This window comes from Zophobas morio, unplaced genomic scaffold, assembly GCF_036711695.1.
Source record: "Zophobas morio isolate AGI-343-1 ecotype UQ-CSIRO unplaced genomic scaffold, CSIRO_AGI_Zmor_V1 ptg000022l, whole genome shotgun sequence".
NCBI lineage: Eukaryota > Metazoa > Arthropoda > Insecta > Coleoptera > Tenebrionidae > Zophobas > Zophobas morio.
Window position 1 is genome coordinate 6,606,762 of NW_026972127.1, and position 22,585 is coordinate 6,629,346.

Genomic DNA, 22,585 nt, shown 5'->3' on the forward strand with positions numbered 1-22,585 from the left:
TCCATGCCAACTTAGACTTTGCCCAGTTGTACCTATTTTTCTTTTGATTTGCCGTTATTAAAGGTTTTTCTTTGGCCTGTAACGGCACGGTGGAACAAATGTAAACCAAAAACTTAAAAATTACTTTATAAAAACTTAATCCTGACTTGTGAATCCATTTCCTACAACATTCTCGTGACAGCTTATGCCCTATTTCATCCGTCCATTGTGCTGTTATGTCCCGCAATGTGTTTCTTCGATTTTTTTTACAAAGTTTTACAAGGAGCCTTTGACTTCTTTCTGAAACTAATTTCGGTCTTCCTGAACTTTTTCCTTTAACGTCTAGTCCACCAGTTTCGCGATAATGTGAGATTATATCCGCTACAGTGGACTTTGCTAAATTCAGTTCTTCACTAATTTCCCGAATTTTTTTACCTTGGCAATACTTCTTTACAATAAGTGCACGTAATGATTTTTCAAGTGGACGTCCACGAACCATTTTGTTAAAGAATATATATATTTTTCTATGGATCTTACAACACAGTTAGGTAAAGCAGGAAGAGGAGAATGATATTTATTAACAATCAAACAATTCACACCGCCTACTTAGTGAAAATTAATGTTTTTATATATTTGTCCGAATAATTAGTTGCCAAAGTGTATTCACTTTTTCTGAAAAATCCACAGTCATATTTGAATTAAAATTCTATGTAAAGTAAAACATTCAAATTTTTTATTAAAAACTATTCTTTGAAATCTTAGCTTCCTATTTTTATGTGATTTGATAATAAAAATTAAAAACTAATTCATAAAGAGTGGTTTTTGAACGCTCCGGTTAGTTTGTCCGAACATTTAGTTGTTAGGGCTCGTATTATTTTTAGAAAATAATAATTGCGTGTTACATACTGATTAATTTTTTCAATTAGCACAAATTAGTTCTGTAATCGACTAATCAAATGTTCAATACATACATTTCTCTTGCATAAATCGCTTATTTGTTACTGTTTTATACCTTTATTTTTCAGAAAAATGTAGCATCTTTTCCTGTTACCACACGTGTCATTTCTTCACTTTTTCATTGTTGGACCTAACGCGAGGCGGGCTTGGCAGGTCCGTTTTGCCCTAGAATGTGCCGATTATGTTTAAGTGTAATCTTGGGCAATAAAATTAATATTTTTACAGCCCTCGGTAGAATAATGTATCGTGATATATTCTCAGAAATCGTGAAACGAGATTAAAATAAAATGAGTTTCAACAAAAATCTGAAAATTTAAAGTTGCAGTCTGGTGATTCCTGCCAGGCAGCCTTTGATGCTATAAGGGGTTTAAATACCTTTCTAAGAAATTGTACTTATTTTGCCTTAAACAGAACCAGCAATTCTTCCTAAAATGTATATACCTGCCCACCGGGATAGACGATTACCGGACATGGCCATAAAAACATCGTAAGCCGATATTGAAAAATAATAATTTATGACAGGTTGCCGACAACAGACCTTCAGCACAGAATAATCATTTCCCGTATTCTTTTGAAATATTAATTTTAGTGCTGGAGATAATTATTAGATATACTCAAGCACAATTTGCACACTGTAGGATGGGAATAAAAACAAAAAAAATATTCTTTTTAAGCGTACCTACGTAATAAATATTGCACAATTTGCGACACATCAAACAGCGAAGCGATGGCCTATTTGCAGGAAAAAAGAAAAGATTTTTCAGTCTTGAATAACTACGCTACAGTAAAATGTTTATTTTTTAAACTTAATACCACAATCCCTTCTTCTGCACCTGTGGAACGGGTGTTTAGTAGCGGAGACCAAATTCTGACACCAAGAAGAAATAATTTAGGTGACAATACGTTCGAAATGCTTTAATTTTAAAAAATTCATTAAACAATACATAAAAAAATACGTCAACATGTTTTCAGTTATTTTATTCGCCAAAGCTTCAAAAAGTATCTATTTTCTTGTATCTGTATCTAGATACATTTCGAAAAAATCGAAAACAATCTGTATCTAGATACTTTTATCTTCCGTATATTTATATCTGTATCTAGATACTTTTAAAAGTATCTGTCCCCAATACTGGTTGTGCTATACCTATAGTTTGCTTTGAATATCACGATTACTCAAGAGCATGTTTCACATAGTAATTTCTCATAGAAAACAGTGATTTTGCAATTAAGCTCAGCCCCATGAGTTACGACGGGTAAAAAAAACATTATCACTATTGAGGCAGGGCGGGTGGGCGGGCTTAATATTGTACCTTTTTTTCTCAATATGCGTAGTCATCGATTTTAAGTTTTTGGTATGAAAAGATGACTACTTTATTAAGAAAAAAAAAAGGCAAAATATAAGCCCCACCCACCCACCCTACCTCAATTGTGATTATTTTTTTATTCGCCGTGAGCCAAGAGGCCGAAGCTTTTAATTAAAAAAATCCTTATTTCTCTACAAGAATTTACCATGTAAGACATGTTTTTGAGTATCATGTTGATCAAGGAATGCTATGTATATCAGGTAAAAATTAAAACCAGGCTGAGATCAAGACGAATGGGTGGGGCCTATATTTTGGGTTTCTTTTTTACTTGATAAGTACATATTATAGTTTGCTTTGAAAAACACGATTACTCAAGAGCATGTTTCACATAGCATTTCTTATAAAAAACAAGGATTTTCTTCTTCTAATCTATATACTTCTGTGGCAACATCATAAATTACATATATTGAAATAGTTCGTATCAGTGGCGGCTCGTGACTGTCTGATATGGTGAGGCGATGATAGAAGTTTGACAATAATAGTAATATTACTTGGTCTTACTAGTTAGTAATGATAGAAGTCTTGCCTGAATACCGGTCATTCCCGGGTCAGTGGTAGGCTCTAATAATAATTATAATAATAACATCCATAACCACTGGGCGGAAAAATATCTTACGGATGCAATTCCCCAGTTGAAGCAAGGTGTGTTTTACGGCGAGTAGCGGGGACGCTTTGATCTGGTCCACAAGGTCGTAGCCAGTGCGTCGCTTGGAGTGTTTACAGCTTGTTAAAAAACTACTTCTATATTACTATATTACTTCAACTAAAAATACTCGATGCCCTTTTTAATTTTTCAAACACAGGACCACAGATTTGTGATCTTGAAATGTTATATTATGTTGATATAGTCCAAAAGAAAAATATATTTGTAATCAAACTATCGCCGCGACAGCACTGGATCGAGCGTATGAAACACAATTCCGCGCGTTGTCCATAACACATTGAATCAATGAACAATGTTTTTACAAGTCAAAATTTTGTTGAAAGTAGCACTTTTTTGGAGGGATTCGGGAATAGTTTTTGTGTTCTTTTCTAAACATTTTAAGCCCATGAAATTTTTAAGGTGTACTCTGGAACTTTCATGTAACTTTGCACTTCGGATGAAATTCTTTAAATCGTTATATCCCGGGATGTTGTGTAAATATTACGGCAGAGCCATTTATATGTTTCGTAGGTATCAAGTTGATTTAAAAGACTTGGAGTACTGACGATTCTGTCGCTTATCAATGGAAGTTAAATGAATGAACGGTTTTGACTGTTCGATATTTAGCAAAATTTGCCGTCGTTCTAGCTCGGTTCGCCGTGAAAACGGCGTTTCAAGAAGCAACATGACGATATCGTACTCGGGATTCATTTTTCAGTCACTCACCTGTACCTATGAAAGAGACAATAACACAAAACACCAACACGTGGGTTTTTATTCACGTTCATGCTAATTACCCATGCACCCCGCAACCCCACCGTTCTGTAAAATAAATGGAAAAATGGTTTAATGAGTACGCCGAAATTGGCCGAGAAGCACCGAAGATATCGCCTCAGTTCCGAGCGAACGCATGTATAGGAGTATAAGAGCTGAGCCATGGAAATCCGTGTCTGTGATTGGGCTTCGCTGGTTCGAGTGAACCGACGTTCTGGCCGCTTCAGTTAAAGAACTAGGGGCATAAATCGTACGGTATTCAACGGAAAATGTCAGCAGGAAGCGTAAAAAATAAAAAATCATGTACAGATTTGCCATTTCAACATATTTTTGTAACTAAAAATGCATTGAAAGCTCTTTTTTAATTATAAATTAAGTCAATCTGTTCTTAAGATATATGCTGTGAGGCGCCGCCTCACTTGCCTCATCTGACGAGCCGCCACTGGTTCGTATATGATACAAATAGTAATTAAGTATTTAATTTTGTGGTTACGTGTATGATCTAAGTACTTATGTCCTTCCATACTAATTAAAACTGAACCTAGATCACTTGCGTCAATAGTAATCGTTTTTCCATCAGTGGACGTTATTGTATCTGAGTCTGAGTCATACTTGAACTCATATAGCGGACTTGAAAAAATTTAGATGGCAGCAGAATAGCTCAAATAGCTGGTACTTCAATTACTATAGCAGCACTTGTTTTACGAGGAACTCCATCTATAGAAGCTTCAAGAGTAAGTACAATTTCGTTGTACGAATGAACATCATCGACATCGCCTGTTAACGTTATTGTATATGGACTAGCATCAGATAATTTAAACTTGTCTTCCAGTCCTACAATTTACCTGTTGTGTATCCAGATCGGGTAAGTGTGGTTTCTGTTCTTACCGGTAGGTGTGACCAAGGCAACTGTTGTAAAATCTAAATAATTTCCACTGAGTTCAATCGCTTCGTTTATTGTGATAAGATCTGGATCGCTGTCAACGTCGTAGCTACCCGTATAATATGCTTGTGTGAAAGCTGCTGGAGTAACTTCTTTTGGAAGTTCTACAAGTAGAACAGCTGTACCCACTTCGGTAACTGCTGGATCCATAGCCTGCAAAATTAATACAATATCGACTTGACCTAGAATCGTATAGAGATCCAAATTGTCCTTCAGAGTAACGGTAACAGTCTTGTCGGGGTTAAGTACAGCATCGAAAAACTCCGAATTTGCTGCAAATAATTAACATTAACCACTATCATAACAAATCAAAAGTGTAGCATGCGGTGTGTCGTGCGTTGGGTAAAAATGACTCCTATTTACTTCCTCCCAAAGTTACAGAAACCTTTTCACTGATTCCGTCATTTAGGCTAATTTGGTCTCCATCAATCAAGAACGTATCCACTCTATCTCCTTCGTTTGCTTCTCCCAAGACATAATTTCCTACATAGAAAGTATTTTTACATTTAGGTGGTATTCCGGCGTCTTTCGTAGGTAGATTTATTAAAACTGTAGCAAAACCATCGTAGACTCCTCACATACTTGCATCCAAAACCAGAAGAATATCTAGTTCACTATTAATGACACTTCGCTCTAGCAGTAGTAGTAGTAGTATATATAGTCACTGGCTCTAGGTTGTTTGCTGTAGGTGCCATCTTAATAATAATAATAATAATAATAAACCTTTATTGCCCAACAGGTTACAACCCACTTAGAGGACAACATATAGAATACAATGAACACGCTAATATACACAAACAATATATACATACAAAAATAAAATTACCAATTAAAACTTTGAAATTAATATACCTATAACTAACAAGAAAAACTCTAAATAAAAGAGTGAAATACCAACATAAATACATTTGACCTTACACCTATAATTTTTCACTAAAAATGTCATTATAAAAGACCTCAGCATCACGGCACATTATTACCATAGGCGATTTCTTTAGCACGTTGGTTCTCGGTGTTGGAAAATTGAAAGTTGATGCATGTCTTACATTAAGCCTTGGCACATGTAGATTTATATGTGATAGAATTTCGGGACAATCTACAAAATTGTGAAGCAGCTTCCAGATAAAGTGGGCATCATGTATTTTCCTACGTTCAACTAATGAAGGTATATTATGAGTGGACAACAAAAAGTCATAGTCCACATTTCTGGGTGGGTAAGCTCCATAAGTCTTAAAGGACATAAATTTGAGAAAGCGTCGTTGGATTTTTTCAATAGCCAGTTGATGACACACATAAATTGGCGACCATACAACACATGCATATTCTAGCTTGCTTAACACAAAAGAAAAATACAAAGACTTTAGCAGAGGTAAACTTTTAAAGAGGGTGGAGGTTCGCATTATAAATCCGAGAGATTTAGATGCCGACGCAGATATGGCTCGAATATGGTCGATAAACGTAAGTTTTGAATCAAAATACACTCCAAGGTCTTTCATTGTGTTAACTTGAACTAGTGGCTGATCATTTATGTAGTAGGAGGAGGACATTGGAGTAAGTTGACGAGAAAAATTAAGAAACTGACATTTATCGATGTTCAGTTTCATACGATTGGAGAACGACCATTGTGAAATGATATTTAAATTATCCTGGAGAAATCTTACATCACCAACAGAGGAAATAGAAGCAAATATTTTTTAGATCATCAGCGTACGCAAGTGTAGGGCACTTAAGTAACTCTAAGAGGTCGTTGATGAATAGGACAAAAAACAAAGGTCCAAGATTGGATCCTTGCGGAACACCTGATGTTGGAGTATAATCTTTTGATTTAGATCCATTGTAGGTTACATAGTTTACTCTATCTGAAAGGTAAGATTCAATGAGAGAAATAAATGACCTTGTAAGTCCAAACGAACTTAGTTTGCGAAGCAGAATTCCATGATCCACAGTGTCGAATGCACTGGAGAAGTCTGTGTATACAACATCTACCTGACTGTTAGCGTCAAGATGTTCACAGATAAACTGGGTAATAGTTATTAAATTGGTGGTTGTAGATTTTCCAGGCAAGAAACCATGCTGATTTTGAGATATATAGGGCCGAACATTATTCATGATGGATTTATAAATCACCTGCTCAAATATTTTTGCAAAGTTAGAAATAATTGCTATCGGTCGATAGTTCTTTAGATCCGAGATATCATCCTTCTTGTGCACAGGCACAATTCGTGCTCGCTTCCATTTGTTCGGAAAAGTGTAATTTTCAATAGCCTTATTAATGATCACCGACAGGGGTTGAGCCAACGCATATCTTGCATCATGAATCATAAAGCTAGGTATCTGGTCATCACCAGCCGTGTGCTTAATGGGAAAAGAAGCCATAATTTTAATTATATCATCTTCGCGGACTCGAACTAAGGCGAGAGATGGAATATTGCTATAGGAATCATCTTTGAAGTTATAACTTGAACTAGGTAGATATATATCAGAGAAAACCTGTGCAAATCCATTTACTATTTGATATGGTGTCTCAAACGATAGATTTTCCTGATACATCTTGCCCGGTATTCGCGTAGTACCACGCTTCATTTGCAAATATTTGAAAATTTCTTTAGGGTTATTGCAGACTGATTGTTCAACCCTGTCTATGTAGGCCCGATAACAAAGAGAAATTTGAATCTTACAGTGTGTTCGAAGTCGTTTAAATTCATTAAAAAAGAGAACATTTTTGGAGGATAACCATTTCTTTCTATAAAATAGCTTAGTCTTTAGACTAGCGATTAACGATGGTGTAAACCAAGGCGGATAGGAATGTTTACGCTGAGAAGTATACAGTGGCACAGACTTTTTAATTAAGGAGTGTAAATGGTCATAGAATGCTTCCAGGGCTTGACTGACATCAACAAAATGTTCTAAGAAGGTCCACTCAGCAGCAAGAAGGTCTTCATACAAGGTGATAAAATTGGCCTTGCGAAAGTTATAAGAGGGGGTACATATAGTTGGGAATGGCACGGTTTCAGGTTGAAATAAAAACTCCACAGTAATTGAGAGTGTCGGATGATGCGGATCTTCACGTACAAAAGGATTTTCTTCACGTTTTACTTGAATTTTCCGAAAGTTGGAGAAAATAAGATCCAACTGTCTATTATTTAAATTACCAATACTATTATGTTGAGTAAGTTGAAGCGAATCACAAAATGTACGGAGTGAGTTTACTTTAGAGCAGGTAGTAGAGGGAGTGTTGAACATTGATAGGTTGAAATCACCAATCAGTAGTGCAGTTTGACCAACAAGAAAAATTTCCAGACCTTCCAAAAATATCTCATAATCTGCAGACGAGACACTAGGAGGTATGTAACACACTACTAACAAGAAAGTAAATGTATTATACTGACATTTACAAATGCAAAGATCGATTAATGGGACCAAATCATCAATGACTGTAGTGTTGATAATTTGACAATTTATTTTATAAGATATAGCTGCAATAACACCACCACCAATCACTTTATCAACAGCATTAAATTTTCTGTCAGATCTAATGATGTTATAGTTAGACGGAAACAATTCAGAATTTTGAATAGAGTCATTCAGCCACGATTCAGTTATGACAATTATATCGAAGTCCATTTCACAAGCATTAACATAGAATGAATGAGTTTTCGAACACAGTCCTCTGGCGTTTTGGTAGTAAATAAAAATGTGATTATTTGGAACGCTGTTGGGCTGATTTAGTTTAAAGATGGATTCAAAACAGATATAATTGTAGGGATACCGTTCTTATATTTAATTTTAAGATTTTGCTCTCCTTTGGCTAAACGATCATCTAGGTTTGCTCTTACATCTCTATAGATCTGAATTTGCATAGGTGTACGGTCCGGTGAGATAGAAATGTTAGTAAAGTTAGCAGAAGCTTTTAGCTTAGCAGCAGAACGTAAAAAGGGATTAACATCTGTAGCTCTGGGTAATATTACTTTGATGGGACGTTGACGTTCTTCATTTGTAGGATCAAATTTTCCCAATCTGATAATGTTTTCTGGAGCAATCATACAATCCACGGCTGCAAGGATTTGAGGCACTGTTGTCATATCCAGGTCCAGTTGATCTTTATTTGACCTCACGTTTTCTTCTTTACTGCCATAAATTATAATATTACTTTTACGTTTTTCACGCTCAGTAACCTCCTGTACAATTTTTTCAATTTCCATCAGAGGGGCAGGAGAATTAACAGTGCCTTGATTGCGAATTGAAGTCTGCAAAGCTTTGATATCATTTTGAAGCTGTACTATAACTGTCTTTAAGCCATTTATATCATCACCCAGCTTAGTACAAGTTTTACATGTCCATGTCAAACCAGACTTTGTATGAATTTTTCTAGCCTCGGCTGCAGATATATTGACACAGTCAATCTTATAGGTGTTACCACAAATGCGACAATTAACAGTTTTATGTGGTTCAGCAGCTGTTCCACAACAATGACAATTTAACAAGCTCATTGTTATTGCAATAAGGTGGAAAAAAAAAACAGGGATACAATTTCACGCTTGCGGTGTCAGTCACAGCGACTTGTATAAAGACACATAAGCGTCAGATGGCAACGGCAGGGACCAGCAACAGAGCACAAAGGGAAAAATTAGAGAATTACAGCAATCCGAAACATAAATACATAAGGTATTTCACAGAGACGATGTGTACGTGTCCAACACACTTAACCATTATTGAGTGTTTTGGCTCACTTTGAAGTTGTCACTGTGTGCTACAATGTTTAGCGTCAATAACAGCGTCCTGATTCGCCTAATTTTCCTTACTTCCTTCTATTATGTTGAACAGTTTGTCCTTTCTGGACTATAGAATGAGTGTCGCCGTCGACAATGTACGAAAACACGAAAGAAGGTTCGTTAAATTTTAAGATTTTGGGTATGTCGAGGTGCGGTAGTTTTAGTTCTATCACAGTGGTCTCTACATCGTTTGTCGATCCCTCAAGGGAAACTTGTAGGGTCAGTAGTACTTCTTGGTACTGACTGAATACGTCGTCTCCTAACGGTTTTTTAACCGTAATTTGTGGATCTGCTTCCAGAATAAAGTCAAAAATTTCGGAATAAGCTACACACAATAATAATAATTATTCTCTAGTATGTGTGTATTTGTTGTACTTTGCCATTAAAAATAATGTGTTGTTCTAACTAGGTATATCAAATCTTTAAGTAGGTACTCACTATCAACAAAGACAACATTTATGTTTTCTGTTGCGGTTAACTGTATAGGTCCGTTAGACAATGTTACTGTGGTTCCATCTCCATTACTTTCGTATTCAGCACTGTGAATAGCGTTAAAAAATTTCGGGGTTGTTACTACTGCAGGTAGTTCTATAATCAAAGTCTCTGTAGTTACAGTACTACTAGGTGATCCCGGGATATGAGCTTATTGAATTACAGTCACCGTCCACTGATGATCATTACTAGGATCTTGCTGAAGCCCAAAGTTATCCGTAATTGCGAACGATAAACAAGAGTTGATGATACAGCGCTAGAAAAGTGTCAGCCTGTGTAGTTCTCCATCTAGTGCTCGTATTTTAGAACGTATTTGTCTTTGTGACTGTTCAGTAGTTGTAACGTATATATTGACGGTGATTGTTTCTAAGTCGACTGTATTGAGGTTGCCCAAATGTCGTGTGTGTTGATCCGCATAAAGTGTGCTAAGTCTAATGATTTGGTTGTGTGGTTGTTGGTGGTTTTTGTCCTGGCGCTGACTTGTATTAGAACGCAGAGTTGTCTCTGTTGTATAATCACCACTCACCTTCCGAGAAAACAACATCCACTGCTTGGTCTTTCGGCGAATCAATAGTAATATTTTGTTCAATCATGGTAACTACGCCATTGTTATTTTCGTCAACTTCGTACTTAGCTCTATAGTACCTACGCTTTTGAAAATTTCGGTATTACGGTTTCAAGTGATATTATGAGGATGCTTAATACTAGCTCCGCCAGCTACGTTTATAGGGTCTTCCATTTCCAAGGTGTCTTTGTCGGTACCAGTTTTGTATGTTGCTGTGTAATAAATAGGGCCCGGACTTTAGGTTTTTTGCCTTTTTGTTCCTGTTTAAGGCATTTACATAAAACTTAGATATAAATGTGTTTCGCAAAAAAATAACGTTATTTGAGCCTACTTTATAATTGCCTAATTGCCTAAAATGAGAGTATGTGACCTAAAACTGATTTTTGTGACCTAAAACGTCCTAAACTTGCTGTTTTGCGGTAATTTCACAAAAATCCAAACAATGGGTGAGCCGAAAGCAGACCTTTCCAGGAAGCAACACCAATAAAGTGCGACCGTTCTTTGAAAGACGTCTTGCGCTTTTGCTTTCAATTGTAATACTTTATGTTACAAACAAGTTTGTAACACATTTTTATTAGTTCTTTTGTAAATCACTTCTGTTAATACCACTTGCCACATTTCTGACGTTCAGTTAAAATTGTGTCGTGGTGTAAGTTTGGTGTTCACTTGTAAAATATTCTTAAACATCGTGATGCCTAAAGAAAACACCTCTAACCCGGTTAAGATTAACCACTGATGGCTCAAATCCATGGATGATGCCAATATGAATTAAATTGCCAACGATGCCAGCGGATTCTGTAAAGCATGTGGCAAAGTGGTAAACATGTAATTACGATTTTCATAACAATTTGTTGTTATTTAAGTAACATGCTATATTTTATTGTCAATGTTGAATATTCAAGTTTAAGTGTGAAAAGATGTTTCATTTGGAACAGCATGAACAAAGAGCCATTCACAAAAAGAACGTAAAGAACCCATTGCGTCAAAGTTTGCGTCAATTACATCAATTGATGTAGAAAGATCTTTTTCATGTTTAAAAAATATTTTTGCAGATAATCGCACATCAATGACATGTGAAAATCTAGAGCGATATATAGTTTGTCATGCGAATGCCCGCTTGAATAATTTTTTTATTATAGTATTACGAGTGGGTTCAAAACTTTAAATAATTAAATATATGTATTATGTTAATTAATATTGCGAATAACTGTTAAACAATACAAATACTAAAAAAAACATTGTTTTAGTTGCTTTGAAATTTTGAAGATTTCAGATTTGTAATAACCTATTTCAACCTATTTCAACATTTTTATAACCTAATTTGAAGTTTTTTAAAGCCTATTTTAGGTGCCTTTTTCATCATTTTTTGTGACCTAAAATCCGGGACCTAGTAATAAATAGAGAGCGGATTTCTAGGTTTAATGCTTTTTGTGAAAAATGTAAGCACTTCAAAATTTGTTATATCTGTAACTATGATACAATTTGAAGTCATTTGACACATTCTTTATGCTTATTTGCTTTTTTTTCAATTTTATGCATATTAAAACTTATATGCTTATTTAATGCTTTTTTCGACGAATATGAGTTTTAATGCATATTTTGTTCAAATGCCGGCCTTGTCGGGATGACAAATACTTGTTAGTTACCCGTATCGTATCGTATGCATTTTACCTGGACCATTGAAGTACACTTACTCAAAACCCTTTCTGTGAATAGGTTCCGGTCGTTTGGGTAATAAAATTTTATTATAGGATTGGAAAAATACTCCATAGATTTTATGACTTTAAATCCTTACTTCCGTTGATAATGAATTAAAGCTTTTAACCAGATGTTCTTTTTCGGCATTGTGCGGCAAGACCGTTGAAGATTTTCTAGAAAAAAGGATTATTGTACCCAACTACCTACCTTAAAATTTTTCTAATGGAAACTTTTAAGTAAATGAACCGTTTATTTCACAACCATCAGTCTATCGCATCTGTCGTATTACAGTGTTATACGTTGTTCTCCCTTGTTACATGTTGAGTTCTTTTTGGTAATATTACTAATATTTTAAAAGAATGCCGAAAGTAAAATCGACGCCGGATAAGGGATTTTCCAGGATTAAAATTAGAAAACAACAAAATATTCTGCGGAGCTTGTGTGAAAACCGCAAGTCCACTATTTTTTTAATCTATTTTCCTTTGTTAATCCTGTAATGTACGTTGTTTTATATTCAAAGTGATAAAAAATATAACGTGACGCAATATGTCAGAACGACTCTTCATGTAGAAAGGAAGAAAATGTTTGAAGTTTCTAAAATTAAACAGCAGATCATACATGAATCTGTTGCATCTACTTCCACAAAAGATGGGCAGTTTCAGTTTAATTTCGATTTATGTAAAATGATGATCCAGTCCAATATACCTTTAAAAAAATTGGAGAAAGGCCCTCTTCAAGAATTCCTTGAAAAACACTGCAATCGACATATTCCGGTTGAAAGTACTCTCCGAAAAAATTATGTTGACCCAGTGTTTCAGCAAGTTTACAACGAAATTAAACATCGCATTGGAGATAATTATTTATGGTTCGCTGTCGATGAAACAACCGATAGTTGTGGAAGATACGTGGCAAGTTTAATTGTTGAAATCTTAAATGAAAATTTCCCTAGTCGAGGGTATGTAGTAAGTTTAAAAAAAATGTTAGATAAAACAAATGGCAATATGATTACCAGATTTGTAAATGACAGTCTTACGTCATTATTTTTGCCAAATGCCGTACCGGCGAATAAAATTTTATTGATGATCTCGGATGCAGCTCGATATATGTTGAAACAGGGAATAATCTAAAAATATTGTACCCCAATTTAATTCACTCTACTTGCATTGCCCACGGTTTAAACAGAGTGGCTGAAGGAATACGTTTGCAGTTTCCTGCTGTTAATAAATTACTGGCAAATGGTAAAAAGATTTTTGTTAACGCCCTACTAAGAGTGCAACATTTTAAGGAAAAATTTCCAAACACACCATTGCCCCCAGAGCCGATTATAACGAGGTGGGGAACATGGTTACAGGGCACATTTTAAAATGACAAAATATCAAAGAATTTGAGGAAGTAGTTACGGAGTTTAGCGAAGATTCTTCTCAATCGATTAAAGATTGCATAAATATTTTGCAATCTTTAATCGATTAACAAAGATTTGCGACAAGATCTAGCTTTTCTAAGAAGCAATTATCAATTCGTATGTGAGGTAATAGAAAAGTTAGAAAAACCCAACATGTTGTTGGTAGATGCCATAAACTTAGTGAAAGAATGTAAACAACAAGCAAACGCAGTAAGGGGTGATATTGGTACTAGAGTATCTCAAAAACTTGACGAAGTGTTAAATAAAAACGCAGGTTTCGGTGTTCTTTCCGACGTTGCTCGTGTTTTACAAGGCCAGAAGGTGGAAAATTTGGAGTTAGATTCAACATTAGTTGCAAAATTCAAATTTGCGCCAACAACGAGTGTGGATGTTGAACGCACATTCTCCAATTTTAAACACATTTTAAATGATCGGCGAAAAAATTTTACAGTGGACAACTTGGAACATATTACAATTAGAGATGTACCGACTACAGTCGACCGACTAGTCGGCTTTGTCAAAACCGGTTAAAATTAGTTTAATCGACCGAAAATTGGTGTCAAAGTGTAGATAATCTTCCGCTAGTTACGATTCTGAAATCGTCGTCACGATATATGGTCCAATAAACACGCAAAGCGAATTCAAAATTTCCAAAAATTTTCCAAAAAAGTGGTTAAAATTGATTAAGTATTGTATAAACTGACCTAAATTGTGTTATTCTGTATTTTTGTACTGAATTACTACAAAAAATTAAATGTTAAAATTATCCAAACAAATTTAACACATTTTTTGGAAAAAAAAAGAAACTTTAGTTATTCCTTTTATTAAAATAAAACAAGTTTTTAAGGTAGTTAGAGAAATAGAAAAAAAACACACTGTCTGTTGCATTTATAAACCGGTTTTAGCAAAGCGGAACAGTCGGCCGACTATAATCGGTACATCTCTAATTACAATCATAAATTGTTTTAAAGAAAACTGAAATACGTGTGTAAAATATAAAGTCTAGGATTATTGTGATAATATTTTATCCAAAGTTCTAAGAAGTGTTCTTTGATTTGTAATATGATTATGTTTTTAATGCTTTTTTGCTTAAAATAAAACTTTTTTAATGAAAGTGTTATGCTTATTTAATGCTTTTTTGCTTAAAATAAAACTTTTTTATTGAAATTTAAGCGCTTATTCTTAATTTTTTTGTGCTTATAAATCCGCTCTCTAGTAATATAGTTTATCAAAGGTTGGTGCCTCGGTAGCTTCAGATTGACTGAAGTCATTGTAATTCTTAATTATGACTGTAGCTGTGCCATTGTTGAACGGGTCGGTTTCATCCTAAAATTAGAGAAATTTGTTTTAAATTTTTTAAAACATATACAAAAATTAACATAAATTTGATAATCGCGTATTATAATTTACAAAACTATTTAAAGGATAATAAAGAGAAGTTATAATAAATCTTACAGTTGCGATGATCGTCAGTGTCAAACCTTCGTCGTATGTCACAGATTGTGTAACCTTCAAAATTGCATGATACTGCCTGCTTGGCAAAGCTTTAAAGTCCAATGCAAAGTATTCTGGGGGATCAACAGTGAAGGTCATCTTTGTGTTGGAAAAGTCGATATCTTCGGCAATTATTTCTACTTCCCCAAAATTTGTAAGATCTATGTTTGGTACCAGCGGCATTGGTATTACGTAGGTGTAGGTATCTTGTGTAAATGTGGGAGCATGATTATTGGTGTCTTGTACATATAGTACCATATTCTAAGACATAATACAGTTTAATTTGTTTTGTTTTTAGTGTCCTTTTGAAATTATTAAAAGGAAACTTACAAGTGGATAAGTTGTGCCGTCACATGTTATCGACAGGGTTCGATAAATAACAAACGTGGAAGCAGGTGCCTGGCCTTTTTGATCTTCTTCATAATTATTTTTGAAATAATCATTGGTTTTTATACTCAAAGTTGAACCGTCGGCTGTAATATCTATGTATTTGGCGCCTTCTTCCTCGGTGTCCGCCTCCAGTTCTGTATATTTAGATTATACATATTATATACATGTATGAACCGATCTTAATTTGTTTTAAATTTTAACTTACGAAGATCTCCTCTATATGTAAATTCTAAGTTTAAACCGCCAATGTCATTGATTGGGTCAGTAGCAATAATAGCAGTATCCCATCCTATAAAACTACCAGGGTCGTCTACATCGCATTTTAAAACTATAAAAATAAAAAATGGATGATAGATTAACTTGTTCTTGGAAACAATATCTGCTGTTCTTGTACCATAAAAGATGCTAATCATGTGGTTTTTCAAATACTAAAGTTACCTCCTTACTTTTGTATTTTTACTCCAAGGGAATTGATTTAAAGTGGTCCCAAAACAAAAATCATAAAATATAACGAGTACATAACGACTCTTTCGTTCATATAAGTGTATATTATATGTTGTTCTACTTTGTGAACAACTTTTTGAAATAGACCAAAATTATTTTCAAATTTAAACAAACATGATGCCAATTGTCTTTAGACTCTAATTTCTGAAAGTGCTTTACCTTGAGAGGAGCATCTAGCAAGAAGAGCACTAAGAATAAAAAGGGTTATTTTTTGTTTCATGGTGCACAATACTTTAACTGAAAAACACACTCTAGATTGAGTAAAGTTAGGAAATGGGCCGAAGTTTAAATACTCTTTAATCTAATTGATTAAAAAAATAATAACTAATTTTTAATTAACTCTTTGTTTCTAGTAGATAAAATCAAATTATCTCCTATCAGAAACACAAATTGCAACACTAAATAATGAAATCAGATCAGTCATATTTATTTTTAATGTATTTATTAGAAAATTCCACTCACTATTTTTTATCCGATCAACAAGCATTTTCCTCATAACAACCAATGAAATAATTATTTTGGTGATAAAATCCACTAGTGAAAATTACAGAGGATTTTTTTTTGACAGCTCAACTGCGATTACTTGTGGTATTACTTACGAAAAAATTGGTCGAAAGTTACCCTCGCCCCCGAAATACCGTGCCACAAATACCGCTACTTTGAAAAATTCAAAAATTAATTTTGCGAATTTGTATTCAATAAAACAAACACAAGAGTATGCTATTTTATGAAATTTATTATAAACATTTTTGAGATGACATGACATTGATAGGGAGACTGGGCAAATTTTCGTTACCGGTTTAATACAATCGGTCCGGTAGTTTTGGAGATTATCTGCCTAATAAAAATCTGAACAGACGACACACAGTTTGAGCCACGACACCTAATTTTTCGTACTCTATGGGTCATTAAATGTCAAGAAAACATAAAAGTAGCTAGTCGCCCCCTAAAGACCCCATTACAATACTGTCTTTGCTTACGCTCAGGAAGTAAAAATAAAATTCGCAAAATTAAATTTTATAATTATTCGAACATTTTGTATTTTATACAACGTGTATTTCCACAACACCGAAAACACAAAATATTTGTCGACACGTTTCGCCAACCACGTTGGAATTATCTAAAAACTAAACTATGCATTTGTTCGACTGTATTTCAAGGGCGAGGGAAGGTGTGTATAAGTAACCCTAGACCACATTTTTGTTCAAAATTCAGTGATGCAACACAAGTTTGTTTATATATTTATATATATATAAAGTATGTGTGCGGGAAGTTCGACCTCCCGCATCCTTCTGAATGCGCGAAAGTCATCAAAAAAGGTCATGAGTGAAAAACATATTTTTACATCACATTATCAACGGGAACAAAGCTATCTGAGCAATATGCGGAGTGTTAAAAATATTAATATTTATACATCGGAAGAATGTCACGTAGACAGTTGTTTGATTTGAATGAGTTTATCGCCTCCAAACCGATGACTAAAATTATTCATAAACCTCAATTGAACAAAATATTCTGAATGTTGTTATTATAATTATATAATTCTTATCTTATCATTATTTTACTATTATAAAGACGAGCGTATTCTCACATTTTCGATTCTTAGTTTTATCAATAATAAATTGACCGATTCATTAATTTTTTTGAGTCACCGTGTATAACCAAATTTAAAAAATATGAATGCATTGATAAGTTACAAGTGTAGTCTGATAATATTGTTACGAAATACACCCTTACGCCGCCCCCAGTACGACGCCTATGGCCGTCGAGAGCTTTCTGGGCGTACGCACGGCGCTGATGGGTGAATCATCGCAGCTGACAGTGTCGACGGCCGAGAGGCGGGCGCTTAAAGACAGATCTGGAGCCGTCTCGAAGCAGCGTCCAGGGGAATCGCGAAGCGGAGTCGCGATGGATGTTCGTGAAGGATCTCGATAAAAGAATATGGGTTCAAATAGAGGCGACCGTAGGTAATGAGATTCATTCATCCAGTGAAGACAGTCGAGAGCGCCGGAATAATTTCTGTACATATTCGTCGCAATAGATAGTGTTGTAATTCGACCTGAAGAAATAAATTTTTGAGTTTTACCAACACCCGATTTATTATTCGTCCGTCAATCGTAACACTGGTGTCAGGAGTGGGATTAATTGTGAAATAAATCGGGATTCGAATTTGGTTGGTGCTACTAGGGGAGACCGGAACAAAGTGAACTTTCGAGAAAATTCTCTCCCGGGGTAAGAGTGGAATAACGGAATTAGACTTTCATCACCTGACATTGGCTTCGAGAATTGACATCTGTCAAGGCTCTAGAAGTTTCTAGAAGAAAATTTTATGCCGACTACCACAAGAGCGCAAACAGCCAACATGGAGGAACAACTGACAAAAATGATGAAAATGTTGAGCGAAAATCAAAGAATAATGGAAGAAAGTAGAAAAGAAGATCGAAGAATAATGGAAGAAAATAGAAAAGAAGATCGCAGAATAATGGAAGAAAATCAAAGAATAATGGAAGAAAATTTAAAAGCTATGCAAACTACACTTTTGAACAGCCGAAGCGAAATCCTCCAAGTCGTGCGAAATGAAGTGGACGAGGTGAGAAATGAAATGGAAAACAAGATCAAGGAGCTCGAAGAAAGGTTGCAAACACCACGACCTACAATTGCGACCCCTGCAGAATTCAGTCCGGTGAGAGTTCAACCCCCTATTTTCGATGGGCAGACGTCGTGGACTACTTATAAGAAGCAATTTGAAGCTGCGGCCTTGTCGAAAAGCTGGAATGACCAACAGAAAGCGACCGCTTTGGTAGTAGCACTACGAGGTGCGGCCCTGGAGATTCTACAGACATTATCAGAAGAGAACCAGAAGGACTATACCGCTTTGACGACCGCCCTCGAACTCAGATTTGGAGATGAACACCTCCGGCAAGTTTTCGTAGCGCAGCTTAAATCTAGGATTCAGAAGAGTAGTGAATCTCTTCAGGAGTTTGCGGCTGATGTTAAACGTTTGGTACACCTCGCCTATCCTGAAGCTCCGCAAGACTTCCAAGACAGACTGGCAGCAGAAACCTTCGTAAACGGCGTAAGAGATAGTGAGGTAAGAAGAGTCCTGCAAATCTCCGGGTTCAAGAAACCATCCGAGGCGCTGATTCGAGCGTTAGAAGTGGACGCATACAACAGCTCACCTCGTTCCAACGTTAAGATACGAGGCATTGGGGTTGAGGGCGAAGTAAACCCTATTCAAGAGAGTCTCGACAAAATGAGCGAGAACTTTGAGAAACTCGCCCGCGAAATAATTGCCGAAATCAAGACGGGCAGTTCTAGACAACATGGAGGGCGCCTAGAATGTTACAGGTGTGGGCGTCAAGGGCATGTTAGGAGGGATTGCCGTGTTAGATCGCCAGCGCCGATGAGGAGATCGCAGCCGCGACCTCCTCTACATCAGGAGCAGGAAAACTAAAGGCAGTCGGTACCTCGGGGCGCGTACTGGCTGCTAAAAGAGAAGCCCCAACAACTGTAATGGTTAGAAGTATCACGGGGAGCGTCGACAGTCCGACAATCAGCGGAAAAATCAATGGACGGGAATCGAAGATCATCATCGACACAGGAGCCGAAGTGTCCCTTGCACGCAGATCCAGGTTACAAAATTGTCAGATTAAATCAGTATGTACCGCCACGAATGTGAAGACGGTCACGGGAGAAACAACACCGGTTCTGGGTACAGCGGTGGTGAATGTAGAGCTCGGTCGACTCCGAATAAGGCATGAAGTTCTGGTGGCGGAAATCGCTGACGATTTCATTCTGGGAATGGACCTAATCAGCCGGTATGGTTTAATGATCGATCCAGAACAGGAAATTCTGCGTTTTGGAGCCGAAGAATTTGTGCTGGGACGTCCGAATGTGGAAGCTGCAACGGTCAGACTAGTGGTCTGTCAGACAACGAAGGTAGATGGTAATGCAGAAGTCATCGTTCCCGCCAGAGTAGAGACAAACCCCGGATACAGTTTGGGGATGGTGCAGCCGGCAAGTGACTCGACCCACAAGCTCCTGATCGCGAGCACCCTAGTCAAAACCAATCGTGACATACCCTTACGTGTGGCAAACGTGTTTCCCAATGCAGTCAATATTAGAAAAGGGGAGATTATTGGAATGTGTGAGCCAGTCGCCCGAGTGTTGAACTGCGAGGAAGAAGACGTTGAGAATGAGTCTAAGGACGGGGATACCAAAGGCTTGCAGATCAACTGGAACCAGCTGTCTGCTCGTGAGAGAAAACTGGCCAAAGGACTCATTCGTAGGCACCGTAATGTCTTCGCCTCAGAGGAGGAACCATTCGGGAAGACCAACATCGTAGAACACCGAATAAACACTGGTGACACGCAACCGATCCGTCAGGCTCCTCGAAGACTACCCCTAGCCAAACAAGAAGAAGCTACAAGACTCGTGGGCAACATGTTGAGAGATGGGGTAATTGAAGAATCCAACAGCGCGTGGTCATCTCCAGTAGTCTTGGTTACCAAGAAGGACGGGACTACCCGATTTTGCGTCGATTACAGGAAACTGAACGACGTCACGAAGAAAGACAGTTACCCCCTTCCTCGAATAGACGATACCTTGACGACCTTATCCGGCTCGGCGTGGTTTTCGACCTTGGACTTGAAGAGTGGCTACTGGCAAGTAGGCTTGCACCCGGATGACAAAGAAAAGACTGCGTTCTCCACCGGAAGTGGCCTCTATCACTTCACCGTTATGCCCTTCGGATTATGTAATGCGCCAGCAACATTCGAGCGGCTGATGGAGATGGTGCTGAAAGGATTGACATGGAAGACCTGTCTGGTATACCTCGACGACGTCATGATTATGGGCAAAACGTTTGACGACCATCTGAAGAATCTCGAGGAGGTGCTAGAACGAATGGAGAAGGCTCGTTTGAAACTAAATCCCAAGAAATGCTCGCTCTTCCAGAAAAGAGTCGAATTCCTGGGCCATATCGTGTCGGAGAAAGGAATAGAAACCAACCCGACGAAAGTTCTTGCTATCCGGGATTGGCCCATACCAAGAGACAAGCATGAACTACGAAGCTTCTTGGGACTCTGCACATATTACCGACGATTTGTAGAAGGGTATGCCGACATCGCAGCACCGTTACACCAACTGACGGAGCAGAAGGCGACTTTCAAGTGGAGCAGTACATGTGAGATGGCCTTTAAAAGACTGAAGACGGCTTTGTGCACCAGCCCCATTTTGGCTTACCCCAGGGACAAAGGAATGTTCGTCCTCGATACCGATGCGAGTAACTCGGGAGTTGGGGCCGTATTGTCGCAGATACAAGATGGGGAGGAAAGGGTTATCGAATATTTTAGCAAATTACATTCCAAGCCAGAAAGAAATTACTGTGCCACAAGGAAGGAACTGCTAGCCATTGTCAAAGCCGTCAACCACTTCCACAAGTATCTATACGGACAGGAGTTTCTGATCAGGACCGACCACGCTGCCCTCTCGTGGCTACTGCGGATAAAGAATCCCGAGGGCCAAGTAGCGCGTTGGCTGGAAAGACTACAGCAGTACCACTTTAGGATCAAACACCGAGCGGGTCGACTTCACAACAACGCTGACGCTTTGTCAAGACGTCCGTGTGGAGAGTGCAAGCACTGCGACAGGATCGACGCGGAAGAAGGGAACCTGCCCGTTCGTCGGACGATTTTTGAGCAAGATGAAGAATGGACAACGGCGCGGTTAAAGCGTGAGCAAGAAGGAGACGACATAATCGGCCCAATACTAAAGTGGAAGGAGGAAGGAGTCGAACGACCCGGCTGGGCAGAATTGTCCGACCAATCCCCCAGTTTGAAGGCGTTATGGGCCCAATGGGATTCCTTGGTCATGGAAAATGGGCTCTTGAAGCGAAAGTGGGAGAGTCCTGATGGGCGTACCTCTAAGACGATGCTGGTCCTCCCCAAGGTAAAGGTTTCCAAGGTCTTAGAGGAAGTTCATGCCGGAACATCTGGAGCCCACTTCGGAGTGAACAAAACTTTGTCGAAAATCCGGGAGAGGTTTTATTGGGTAGGTTATCGTGACGATGTCGAAAGTTGGTGTCGCAAGTGTACGACGTGTGCGGCCAGCCAAGGTCCTCATACCAGGGCGAGGGGAAAGATGAAGAAATATAATGTTGGGGCACCTTTCGAAAGAATCGCCATCGATGTGGCCGGTCCGTTCCCTGTAACAAACGACGGCAACAGGTTTATCCTGGTGGCTAGCGACTACTTCAGCAAGTGGCCAGATGCCTATGCCATTCCAAATCAGGAAGCCGTCACGGTCGCGAAAGTATTGGTTGACAATTGGATCAGTAGGTTTGGCGTCCCCTTGGAACTTCACTCAGACCAGGGACGCAATTTCGAATCCAACGTCTTCCAAAGAGTGATGCAGCTACTGGGAATACGTAAGACAAGGACAACGCCACTACACCCACAGTCCGACGGCATGGTGGAAAGGTTCAATCGGACTATGGAGCAACACCTTTCGAAAGTGGTAGAAGAGCACCAAAGGGATTGGGACCAGCACCTTCCACTATTCCTGCTGGCCTACCGCGCAGCTATCCACGACACCACGGGCCAAACACC

General features: G+C 37.7%; 2 protein-coding genes across 2 annotated transcripts; both read right to left on the bottom strand.

Moving 5' to 3' along the window:
• Positions 1-4,240: 4,240 nt before the first annotated feature.
• LOC135133731 (uncharacterized) lies at positions 4,241-5,291 on the bottom strand. Its single transcript, XM_064062218.1, has 2 exons — positions 4,606-5,291; positions 4,241-4,551 (listed from the first exon to the last, which is right to left on the bottom strand). The coding sequence occupies exons 1-2, from the start codon at positions 4,808-4,810 to the stop codon at positions 4,379-4,381; spliced, it is 378 nt and encodes a 125-aa protein (XP_063918288.1). The 5' UTR covers positions 4,811-5,291; the 3' UTR covers positions 4,241-4,378.
• A 9,105-nt stretch (positions 5,292-14,396) lies between these two features.
• On the bottom strand, positions 14,397-16,245 carry LOC135133497 (protocadherin beta-11-like). Its single transcript, XM_064061934.1, has 5 exons — positions 16,137-16,245; positions 15,679-15,801; positions 15,414-15,607; positions 15,045-15,344; positions 14,397-14,915 (listed from the first exon to the last, which is right to left on the bottom strand). The coding sequence occupies exons 1-5, from the start codon at positions 16,195-16,197 to the stop codon at positions 14,802-14,804; spliced, it is 792 nt and encodes a 263-aa protein (XP_063918004.1). The 5' UTR covers positions 16,198-16,245; the 3' UTR covers positions 14,397-14,801.
• Between the last annotated feature and the right edge of the window lie 6,340 nt (positions 16,246-22,585).

What these genes read in the sequence shown, in the direction of transcription:
- LOC135133731 (XM_064062218.1), bottom strand. Translation starts at nt 4,810, where the DNA reads ATGGATCCAGCAGTTACCGAAGTGGGTACAGCTGTTCTACTTGTAGAA. An exon ending in TGCCTTGGTCACACCTACCG is followed by an intron (nt 4,552 to 4,605) that starts GTAAGAACAGAA and finishes GGTAAATTGTAG; the next exon opens with GACTGGAAGACAAGTTTAAA.
- LOC135133497 (XM_064061934.1), bottom strand. Translation starts at nt 16,197, where the DNA reads ATGAAACAAAAAATAACCCTTTTTATTCTTAGTGCTCTTCTTGCTAGA. An exon ending in TACATATAGAGGAGATCTTC is followed by an intron (nt 15,608 to 15,678) that starts GTAAGTTAAAAT and finishes CTAAATATACAG; the next exon opens with AACTGGAGGCGGACACCGAG. An exon ending in ACGGCACAACTTATCCACTT is followed by an intron (nt 15,345 to 15,413) that starts GTAAGTTTCCTT and finishes ATTATGTCTTAG; the next exon opens with AATATGGTACTATATGTACA.